Source organism: Drosophila ficusphila, unplaced genomic scaffold (genome assembly GCF_018152265.1).
Source record: "Drosophila ficusphila isolate 14025-0441.05 unplaced genomic scaffold, ASM1815226v1 contig_791, whole genome shotgun sequence".
Lineage (NCBI taxonomy): Eukaryota > Metazoa > Arthropoda > Insecta > Diptera > Drosophilidae > Drosophila > Drosophila ficusphila.
The window spans coordinates 4000882-4012733 of record NW_025064737.1 but is presented as its reverse complement, the minus strand read 5'-3'; the positions used below and the strand labels follow the sequence as shown (position 1 = coordinate 4012733).

The 11852-nt window shown below is 48.5% G+C and overlaps 3 protein-coding genes across 3 annotated transcripts; 1 reads left to right on the top strand and 2 right to left on the bottom strand.

The window, feature by feature from the left end:
• Window positions 1-1105: 1105 nt before the first annotated feature.
• Window positions 1106-1894, bottom strand: LOC108098460. Its single transcript, XM_017201365.1, has one exon. It carries the CDS (start codon window positions 1892-1894, stop codon window positions 1106-1108), a length of 789 nt encoding a protein of 262 aa, XP_017056854.1.
• A 2265-nt stretch (window positions 1895-4159) lies between these two features.
• LOC108098580 (cyclin-G-associated kinase) lies at window positions 4160-9811 on the top strand. The gene is given in 10 exon segments (XM_017201617.2): window positions 4160-4411; window positions 4414-4497; window positions 4977-5207; window positions 5287-5426; window positions 5483-6445; window positions 6881-7290; window positions 7360-7733; window positions 7789-8762; window positions 8820-8981; window positions 9039-9811. Coding segments are annotated over 10 exon segments (3552 nt in total). The 5' UTR covers window positions 4160-4308; the 3' UTR covers window positions 9150-9811.
• Window positions 9508-11565, bottom strand: LOC108098581 (guanine deaminase). Its single transcript, XM_017201619.1, has 5 exons — window positions 11346-11565; window positions 11029-11289; window positions 10774-10928; window positions 10438-10711; window positions 9508-10380 (listed from the first exon to the last, which is right to left on the bottom strand). The coding sequence occupies exons 1-5, from the start codon at window positions 11442-11444 to the stop codon at window positions 9817-9819; spliced, it is 1353 nt and encodes a 450-aa protein (XP_017057108.1). The 5' UTR covers window positions 11445-11565; the 3' UTR covers window positions 9508-9816.
• Between the last annotated feature and the right edge of the window lie 287 nt (window positions 11566-11852).

The window sequence follows — 11852 nt, the reverse complement described above, 5'->3', positions numbered from 1 at the left end:
ATTCGAGTGCAAAAAAAAATATTTTTGTGACTTTTATTTAGGAAAATGCGCAAACGTAATCCATTAATAATCAAAGCTTTGCTTTTTCAAGAAACATTTTAATTTTGAAGGCAAACGTAATCAAACTATGTATATATTATGATATGATTCAAGAAACATCGAATTGTCGAAAACCCAAAACTAGAAATTAAACCTATAGCAATAGTAAGTAGAATTTACCTCTTCTGTGTAATGCTGGACGACTTCTACTAACTTAAATAAACTTAAAATATTCCCTGCAGTTCTGGCTGTTCACAAGTGAATTGTGGCAATTACCAATCATGTGTGTAGGAAAGGAAAAGGGATATTCCTAAGTTTCCCTCTCTTGCTCACTCTTAGAACACATGTATACCGAAAACGGCAATGCCATATAAAATGTCTCTATGAAATGTCATCGTTGCGGCAACGGTTCCTACCCCCGCTGTCGTCGGTGCGGCTTCGCACATTTCATCGACGACAAAGCAATTTTGGAACTGCAGGGTATGCATAATTTGAATACAGCAGCAAAATCGAGAATATCAACAAATGGTACGAAATTTATAAGTGAGGCTTGTGATACTTATTGATTTGTGCTTAGAGAATATGTATACTTTGATTTCTTGTGTTGCTGTTCCACTTCTAACAACCAGGATTCAAGCGCAAACACATCTTCACCGTAAAATGTTCCCCCAATTTTGCCAAAAACCAAAAGGCATTTGCGTCTGCACAGGTCGAAGGGTCGGCGCCTGCCACTCCCCATTGAACTGCCTGCCCCAAAAGTAGTTTCCATGGCGCGATCGTTAACGAAAGTGGTCCGCAGAACGATTACATCCGCTGGTAGGTACGTATGTGCGATGAGATCTGAGGCAGTCGCTCATCGCCCATGGCTCATTGCTCAGACAAACCCCAGTGGGTTCGCGTTTTACTGCCAATTTTCGCATTTTCATGGCGTCGGCAGCACCGAGGCGCGGGGGTTTTGAATGAAGGGCTTTTTAATTAACAAAAATTTCACTTTTTCACTTAACATGTAACAGATTGGGGCATGCGTGGACCACGATGAATTATTGCGAGAGGGAGCGGCTAAACGTTATAGGGCGTGGAAGGGGAAGCGGCTCCCACCGGCCAGCTTGTTGTTGGGCGCGTTGCCGCGCTGCCCAGGCGATTCCTGCACCGCCATAGTTTCGGATCCCAGCTGCACCGCTTCCGGATCCTGCTCCCGATCCTGCTGAGCGTCGCGATCGAAGAAGACCCCGTTGGCGCCGAGCCGAAGGCAGTTGAACCGGTACTCGAAGAACTGGCTGGACAGAACCTTGAAGACCACCGACAGGCAGACCTGCATGGTGCCCTCGCCGAGCGGCCGGATGTCGTGGAGCCGCAAGCAGCTGAAGAGCGGCAGGGGCAGCAGGAGCGGCACGCAGTAGTCGGGTGGGTTGCGGGCGGAGAGCCCGAAGGCGGCCACCGTCCGCTGGTTAAGCTCGACGCTGAGCCGCAGCCCGAGGTCCGCCTGGCTGTACTCGAGGGCGGCGCAGAGCCGCTGACTGAGGGAGCCGCCCAGCCCCAGAGCCACGCCCACGCAGCAGCGGCAGGAGAACTCGCCGCAGGAGCAGGGCTGCCACAGCTGCGGCAGCTCCACGAGGTTTCCGTTCACCGTCGGCTCTCCGCCGGCCCGCAGGAGGGCCGGGTGGCGCAGCGGCTCCAGCCGCTGGCCAGTGAAGGGGTTGAAGAGCACCAGTCGCAGATCGGGATCGGGATCGGCAACGGGGAACGGGAAGGGGGCCATGGGACGAAACTGGGCCTCCGAGGACGGCGGGCCGAGGAAGGCGAACAGGAGCAGGAGGAGCAGTCCGGATAAGTCACTCAGCAGGGGCCAGGGCATGGTTGCTTCAGTCGCAGTCGGCGGGCTTGACAAGTCAGGGTTTCCCGGGAGCGTGTTCTCGAGCGCAGGTGTCCAAACAGAGTGCCTGTGCTGTTTGCCCACTGTGGAGTTGGGAAAGCCCTGGCCGGCCTACTGGCCCACCGACCCGCCAAATGGCTCGGAAAATGTTTATTGTCTTACATTAGGTGGCCGACGGCAGGTGCAATTGCCAGAAAGTGTGTCAATGCTAGGTCGCCAGATCGATGTGGTCGATACAGCTGCTGGTCCGGAGCGACGGAGCCTGCACTCGGAGCCGCTTTCGGGCCGATGGGTCCGCTGCCTTATCAGCGGGGCTATTTGCATTTGAACGACTTGCAGGCGTTACGTGGAGTGGCAAATTGCGCACTTGACACTTTGAAGTGTGTCAACCTACCGGCGTCGCTCGATTTGCGCAAACCTATGGCTATATCGGCCATTTGCAGCTTTACGTAGTCGTCATCGGACCAAGTGTAACGTAACGCAGCTCCCATTCACCCGAACAAAGAAGCCTAATTTTCACGCTGTGCCGGGGAGGGGTCCCAACCCCGGGGAAGGTTTCCAAGCCATGTTCCGCGTTTCCCATTCCAACGACTCACCAATCTGCACCGGAATCCAACAGCTCTTCATTGAAGCGCGATCCGAGCTCGAACTTCACGAGCGGGCCTTGAATTGGCTCAAAGACACATGTGGTTGACAAATTATTCAATATTTGATGTGCAACTGAAAATGCGGGAGCTTACACGGTCGACTCAAAGGGCAAAGACTTTTCAGAAAAATAGTTACTGAATTGTTCATGTACGCTCGAGCAGCCTTCGAATGATCTTAGTTTGTTGTCGTATCTACACTAAGATCAAAAAGTATGAAATTTGCCATTAAATTAAGTAAAAACAAAAACGAAAGATGAGTAAGTGCGACTTTTAATCCAAGTGAAACAGTTTAATCCAGATATTTTGGGTTTGAAGACAAAGCACTTAAGATGAAGTAAAAACTTACAAGTTCTTATAATGAGTATAAGAACATAAAACGACTAGATTTATCAGACATATAATGCCAGCTAATATAAGCATCTGATAAACAACTGCAAAATATATTTTACAATTTTTAGTTTTAAATGCAATCTAAAAGCTTTCTTTGTAATATTCGTTGCTCGTGCAGTGAAAGCATAATACTGAATTATTTGAACAGTATATTACAGGTAGGAGGGCAGTTGTGAGCCGATATATTCATGATTAGAATCATCAGAATAATTGTCAGATTGTGATAAAATTTAATTTTTAATTCAAGAGTCGTTAGAAAACTGTATACCTAATAAATCGAGCCAACGACGTTGTAATTTTGTTTTATTATTTTACAAGGACTTTGTCGATCTATAAAGTCGATGTATATAGTCAGATTTTTATCAAATATTTTTTTTTTAATGTAGTAGTAATCCAAAAGCCCGATATACAAGAATCATGTTTGTGTGATTAAAAACAAGAAAACCACGATGTTATAATTTTATTTCCGCTATTTCTATATAGATTTTTCGATCTTTCCTATGGCAGGTATGAGATATAGAGGTCCGATTTTTATGAAACTTTTTTCTCAATATAAGAGTTGTTAAAAAACTTGATTTTCAAAAAATCATGCTCATGGGATAAAAAACAACGATGTTATCAATTTATTTACATTAATTCTATATAGATTTTTCGATCTTTCCTATGGCAGCCATATGATATCGTTGTCGGATTTTAATGAAATTTTTTCTCAATTCAAGGATTAAAAACAACGACGATATAATTTCTTTTTTATAATTTATAATTTTTTTTCGATTTTTCCTATGGCTGCTATGTATGTATATGATAGAGTTATCCGATTTGATAAAATTTATTCCGAAATTGAATAGTAGTTAGAAAACTCAATATTCCAAAAATCATGCTTGTCTTATGAAAAACAATGCTATATGATAAAGTTATCCGATTTGATAAAATTCAATCCGAAATATAATAGAAGTTTGAAAATGAAATTCTGGCTAACTCCCATATTGTGCACCTTGAGGCAATTCAAATTTACGTTTCCAGTATTTTTACTTAATTTGTCTTCTAAATTCTTCTAGTAAAACCATTTTTAAATTTTCGCGGCTATTCCAGTTTCTAGAGACGTATCTCCTCACAACGATAAGAGTAAATTGCAGAGTTATCGATAGCAGGCCAGGGCTGCGCCAAAGAGCTATCGGAGTTCACTGAGTCCACTCACACCTACTGTGGAACTGGCACCGTCCCAGCCCTGTACATTGTTCTTTCTGTTTTTTGTGGCCACAGTGCAGCCAAAATGTTTTAGTTCCGTCTGCGGACGCCATATAACTTAAGTCAGACAGCTCGCGTCAAGAAAACGCACTAGCGTTGGCCACCAGCACAATGGGCGATTTCTTCAAGTCGCTCAACTTCAACTACTTCTCCTCAAGCGAGGGCAGTCCGTCTGCCAACGGGGCTGCAGGAGGAGGCGGAGCAGCAGGTGCCCTCGGGGAAGACTGGACAACGACTACGTGGGACAGGTCGTCGAGGTGGCTGGCCACAGGCTGCGCATCAAGTGCGTCATCGCCGAAGGTGAGGGGCGTGGGCGAAGCGGGGAAAAATCGATAGGAAGTGGAGCCACCAGCTACAGCAACGGCTCTTAAAAAAAAAACACTGTCAGTGCTTTGTTTACGCTTTCTGATTTCGAGTCGAGTTGTTCCCCTGTGCATGGAACGCATCCGCATATTGGCCACAGTGCGTTGCCACTGAGTCTCTTACCCATTACCCATTAGCCATACGCGTTCCAAGACTTGTGACTCACCCGAGTCAGACCAAAGTGGTCGGAATTTGACAAACCAGTTCTTATATAAGAAAGGCAACGAAGCCGGGCGAGGAATGTGCCGAACTTTGGCGGAGGACAGGGGCAGAGCCCTGCAGGAAACTCATACATAGATAGCGGCCAACCAGCTGGCAACTGCCCCCTTTGGCACGCCAACTGCAATTAGCATGTCAGCAGCCTCTTATCAGCTCTTTGATATCTATAGCCTCTTCCGCTTCCACCCCTTTTTCAGGCGGATACGCTTTTGTGTACGTCGCACAAGATGTTCAAAGTGGCGCCGAGTACGCCCTCAAGCGCCTTATTGGGGCTGATCAGCAGGCCTGCTCGGCCATCGTCAACGAAATCGAAATCCACAAGCAGCTTTCCGGCCACGGAAACATTGTCGCCTTCGTGGGCTCCAGTTACACGGCTCCCGCTGCGCAACAGGGGGCCCAGTACCTGCTCCTCACGGAGCTGTGCAAAGGTAAGTGCGGTCCAGGGCACCCAACAACGAAGCACCCCGTTTGCAAGAACGCCTGAACTCTTAATCGTATGCTTTTCAGGCGGCTCCCTGGTCGACTGCTTTAGAGCTAACAGCGCCGCCACCGATCCGCCCTTGGTTTTACGCATTTTTTACCAGATGGCACGCGCCGTGTCCTGCTTGCACTCGCAGTCACCGCCAATTTCCCATCGAGACATAAAGGTTAGACTGCCCCACATTAATACCTAGCGCCGTAACCATTATTGAATTGGTTGCAGATCGAGAACTTCCTTATTGGTAACGACAAGCAGATCAAACTGTGCGACTTTGGCTCCGCCACAAAGGAAGTGCTCTCTCCCACGTTTGAGTGGAGCGCCAACCAGCGCAACATGCTGGAAGACCAGTTGAACACCGTGACCACACCTATGTACAGGGCGCCCGAGATGCTTGACACTTGGTCCAACAATCCGATTGGGCCGAGAGCAGACATCTGGGCACTGGGCTGCATCCTCTATTTCCTGTGCTACCGCAGACATCCCTACGAGGATGGCGGCAAGCTGCGAATCATTAACGCCAACTATATACTTCCTCCGGATCCACAGTACCAGTGCTTCCGCGACATAATCAGGGGCTGCTTTAAAGTGAACCCTGCCGAGCGGCTGGAAATTTCCATGGTGCTCGAACGCCTTGCAGCCATAGCTGAGACCCACAACTGGTCGCTGAAAGGACCTCTGGATCTGCATGGAATTCCCATCGAATCTTTGCCAGCCGAGAGCCCCTCCCGAAAGAGTTCCCTTCAATCGGAGTTTCACACAGACTCGACGCATACTGCGTCCCAAACAGCGACACCCGCCGCCACCGCTCCAACCGCCAATAATGGACACGGAAGTCTGCTGTCGTCGCTGCGAGGCGGAGCTGGAACGCTACTTAAGAACATTAAGGATACATCCACCAAGGTGATGCAGACAATGCAGCAATCAATCGCCCGCAACGACCTCGACATCAGTCACATCACTTCACGGATCCTGGTTATGCCCTGTCCGTCCGATGGCTTCGAGTCAGCGTACAGGACGAACAACATAGAAGACGTGCGGCTATCGCTCGAAAGTCGTTTTGCCCCACAAAAGATAAGCATTTACAACTTTGGCCAGCGCACAGTGCCCCGCCTACCGCCACCCGTGCGCACCGTTGAGGCAGGTTCCGTCTATGGCTGCCCACAGGCTCATGCTCCCAATCTGCAGGTTAGTTGTGAAGATGTGTGAGAAATAAAAGAACATTCGATTGTATGTAAGTAAGCAATTCATCATTACCAAATAATACAAAAAAACGGTATGATCAGTTTCTATACCCATATTATTAATTACCGCAAAGGTAATTATTTTATTTTTAATATCTTAAATAACATTGGCCCACCATACTAAACCAAGTTCACAGAATTGGCATGAGGCTTTGTGAAACAAAGACACTTTTTATTTGATAAAAAAAAGGCCAGTCTCGGTATTCGCGGTATAATTTGTGGGAACATCCAAAAACCATCGACATAAAAGGACGGATTTAAAATTTTTATCCTTATTTCAGCCGTTGTTTAAAACAGTTAATCGTACATAGGTCAAATCTCAATTTTATAATTTAAAAACCTTATTTATAAAATTAATTTAAACATCTTGTTATTTTAGGGCCTGTTTACCGTATCGGCTGACATGTACAACTTCCTCAACGCCGACCCGAAGTCAATTGTGATCGTGCAGACCGGAGACTCGGGCGGATGCACTGCTGCCACCGTCATCTGCGCGCTGCTCATGTATGCCGATCTGCTCCACGAGCCTGAGGACGCGGTGCAGGTGTTCGCCGTCAAGAGGCACACCATCAACTTGCGTCCCTCCGAGTTCCGCTACCTGTATTACTTCGGCGACATCCTACGGCCAACGCCTCTGCTGCCGCACTACAAGAACACCAACCTTGTGTCGCTCAGCTGCCAGCCCGTTCCTAAGATGACCAAGGCGCGTGACGGCTGCCGGATCTACATGGAAGTCTACTGCAACGAGACATTGTTGCTAAGCACACTACAGGACTACGAAAAGATGCGGTAGGATTGGGTTGAATGCAAAACGGAATATAAATCTTAATCACTTTCTTGGTTGACCACCATTTGCAGCTTGCACCTGGCCGGGCCTGGCAAGATAGTGCTGCCAATCAACCTAACTGTCTGTGGCGATGTGACGGTGGTGCTGTACCACGCCCGAAAGGGAATGGTGCGTCCACAAGGCCTTAAGATATGCCAATTCCAAATAAACACGGGGTTTATCCCCGAACCAGAAACGCTGATTACGTTTACTAGCCAAGACCTTGACGACCTGCCAGATCCTGAGCAAGTGACCCCGAGCTTCTGCGTGTCGCTTTCGCTGGCTGTGACTGAGTCGGAAACGCCACCCAGCCACAAGCCTCCATGGGTGCCAGCCAAGCCTCCGCGATCACCAGCAGTTTTGTTCAGCTCCGACCTGGAGTACGCCGAAATGCTGGACAATTTTGGTAAATATTTGGTATTATTTAGTATCACTGTACTGAACTAATTGTCCTATTGCAGTGACCAAGCCCAACGTGCGCTCATCGCCACCGCCCGCTGCTCGGAAGAGTGATCGCACCAGCTCGCCTCTTGTTTTGCCCGATGTAACGGAGACAGCTCATGAGCCACCAACGGCCATTCCAGAGCCTTCCCCGCCCATAGACTTGCTCAATCTGAACCAACAGCCCAGTGACGCACCAGCAGCGGATCCTCTGGCCAGCGCCAAGCCCAGCACAGATGCCAGCTTCGACTTGTTGGGCGCATTCGGAGACGATGACTCCACGGGCATAGGCTCGGCGCCGATTCCCGACATACTTCCGCCGCCACCACCTCTGCAGCAGCCGCAGCCCAAGATCAACACAGACCTGTTCGACATTTTTGGTTCTGTGGACCAAGCCAACGCACCCAGCCTAAAGCCTTCGACCGGATCAGACCTACCACCCTTCGTTGGCTCCTTGCCAACATTTGCAAATAGGCCAACGGTCACCAAAAACGAACCATCCCCAACCCAGCCGGCCAAGCCAGCTGCAGATCCCTTCGCGGACATTGCAAACCTGGCTTCAGGACTCAACATAAACTTCAATCGCAGCACGCTGAGTGGAAAGTCCCCTGTTGGGTCCAGTCCCCAGCCTACTCAGTTTTCAAGCCCCACCCACAGGCCCTCTTCCTCGCAGCCTCAAGTGTCGTTCAAGCAGACACCGCCGCAACAGCAGTCGCAGCCGATGACTACATCTGCCAGGGCGCCTCCGCAGCCACAGGCGGTTCCTGCCCAGTCGCGACCAGACTACAGTCGAGTCCACTTTGATTCACCAAAGCCGACGACACAAGCAGGTGTCGGCGGAACCAAGAGCTCGGACATATTTGCAGACATACTAGGTCAACAAGGCTATTCCTTTGGCAGCAAAATGAGCCAGGGTCCGCGGTCCATTAATGAAATGCGCAAAGAAGATTTAGTTAGAGACATGGACCCCAAAAAAGTGCGCATTATGGAATGGGTAAGCTAGCTGGACATTGACATTAAAACCCGCACCGTCTTAATCGCAACTTTTCAGACCGACGGTAAGAAAAACAACATCCGCGCGCTTCTTTGCTCCATGCATACCGTGCTGTGGGAACACGCCAAGTGGCAGCGCTGCGAGATGTCCACCATGGTGACTCCGGCTGAGGTCAAGAAGGCCTACCGTCGCGCCTGTCTAGCGGTGCATCCTGACAAGGTTGGTGCCGACTCTTAATATAAAAACCGGTTCTCCATTAATGCACCATATTTTTAGCACAATGGGACCGAAAACGAGGAGATTGCTAAACTCATTTTTATGGAACTGAACAATGCATGGACCGATTTCGAAAACGATGCCACGCAGCAGAATATGTTCAATGCGTAAAACGCATCCTATAGCTATATATTCATCGCAGATAGTCCTAATTTACGTTCACTTAGCTGAATCTAGTGTAAATCTATTTAAGAGTGCAAGCTTTAAACTGTAAAGCGAGAGTATTGGCGATGGCAGTTTAAATCGCCTAAAAGAACCCCTTGAAATTCTAAACATCCGAGGACATTTTACTTAATTTGTATAACAGCAAAGCCAAATCCTACATTCCTATTGCATCCAACAGCAGTGCGAACAGAACAAATATCTGAAAATTAAGAAACGGAGGCCCTCTTACCTTGGCGATCTTCCACTTAAATTACGCGAAGATTGCACGCCTTATCCATCATCCCATACAAATCGATGTTTCGTATATAGAAATATACACTTTATTTGCTGCAATTAGATAAAATACGATATGTCCTGACCCCTTTATAGCCAATATGTGATTAAACTAATATTGATGGAAACTAGGAGTAAAGCTTATGTACAGAACTGTTCCGAGTATGAAATGTAAACTTAGTTTTACTTTTTAGGAGTCCAAGTGTACATAAGAGGAGAGTATGTTGGAGGATATCTTAGCTCGATATTTAGTTTCAGCATTTAATGTTTGTCGCTATAAAAATAAATTCTCTATATGCACGTTTCCTTGTGAAACGTCACTGTTAAAAGAATAATTGCCTTATGTTGTTTGACACCCTTTTTTAACGCGATTGCCGGCAACAAATACTTCTACAATATTTCGGTCACTGCCGGTGTAAATAAACTTTTCCACCAGCTCGTTAACATGAAGCCTCCGCACAGGGCTTTCTAAGACGCTTACATCCACCAAAAGGGCATCAAAGTCCTTGCCCAATGCAAAGTTTCCGGTCAGGTGGTCCAGGGAAAGCGCCTTGGCGCCGCCCAGTGTAGCCAGGTAGAAGGCTTGCTTGTACTTCAGCTGGACGTAGTTGGGGTCTTGTGTCTTGGCCTCACCCATTCCGCGGATGTTCTGCTTTTTGAAGAAGTCCAGGTGCTTGGACACGTCCAAGGCTCGCAAAAGGGCGTCCTGAATGGATACTGAGTTTCCACCCGAAACATCTGTACCGAGGCCCACGGTCACGCCTGCGTTTACTAGCCGCTGAACGTCGCACAGGCCCGAACTGAGCATTGTGTTGGACGCGGGGCAGTGGGCCACCGATGAACAGCGCGCCTTTAAGAGAGCAACCTCTTCGTCCTCCAGATGCACCCCGTGCGCCATTACCGTCTGCAAGACAAGCTCGATAAAAACACAGGGCTATTAACCGGAGCTTCAAAGCGGTACCTTATTGGTGAGCAGGCCAGCATCGTCGTATGCACCGGCGTAGCTAGTTTTGAAGATCCCCTTTACGACTTCAATCTCGGCCAAGTTTTCGCTTATGTGGCTCTGGATGTGCAAGTCGAAACGCCTCGCAATGTCGCCCAGATCCTTTAACAGCTCCTTGCTGCAACTGAGAGCAAAACGAGGCGTGATCGTGGGCAGCACGAGAGGGCTGCCGAGCTTTTTCATCTCCTCCACGAAAGCCAGAGTGCCGCTGACCGCCTCCTCTGCAGTCTCCCTGTGTAGAAACGCATTATTTCCAAGACACCTTTCCACAAGTCCGTCACGCTCAGTACTTACACGTAAAAGTCCGGACTGTTGCAGTTGGAGCAGACCTTGCCCACGAGAGCCCGCTGGCCTTGGCGCACAGCCTCCCTCGCCAAGATGAGAGTCGATTCCAAATGGTTGGTGGCGAAATAGGACGCCAGCGTGGTTCCGCAACGCAGCGTCGCTTCCTGGGGTGTCACATTATCATTATCAGCGCATAACGGCGATCTGTGTGTGGGTCGGCCGACCCACTTGATAAGAAATCTGTTTGATACGCCTGATACTTACGACAACACTCTTGTAGACCTGTTGTGCAAACTGCTGGTCGGAAAACTTAGCCTCAAGCGGAAAAGTGTACGTGTTCAGCCAGTCCAAAAGGGGCATGTCCAATCCGAGGCCTACCTGTGCAAACTGGGGGGCGTGAATGTGACAGTCTACGAAACCCGGCATGAGGAACTGGTAGTCCGATAGGCGAACAACCTCCAAGTCCTTGGCCAGGACTGGGTTACTGGACTCCCACGCCTGGTAGTCGTGACCAATTCCAATTATCTGCGAACGAAAATTCTATTAGGATAATAGGTTTTCGGGAGAGTCCATCTGAACACCTTTCCACTGGCGGACACCGCAAGGAATCCTCGCTCGAAGGATTCGAACTCGCTAAAGGACTTGGAGTGCACGATAGTTCCAAGAAAAACAGCTGCCATGACGGAACTCGGCTAATCGGCGTGTTTAAAACGTGTTTGCCAGCAGACTTCACAGAACGCAATAAAAGCAATCTGCCCAACGAGTATTTAAATTGTCGCCAAGATGCACGCGTCTCATTGCGAATGGCAAGAAGACACTAATCACTTGTTTGGGAATACCACTTGCCTGTAGCTTCTTAAAACAAGGGCGTCGCCAGGGGGGCCCGAGAGGGGCAGCTGCACAAATTAGGGATCCTTGGTAAAATGTAAACAATATAACCCTACTTTTCTATTGAACGAGAAATATATGAATTGTGGTAGGTAAAGTCAACTTTCCCCTGCGCCATCGGCTGGCGACGCCCTTGTCTTAAAACATTGAAAGTTACACTCCGCATCGGTTAAATAGAATCGGGTCTCTCGTCCCAAAGT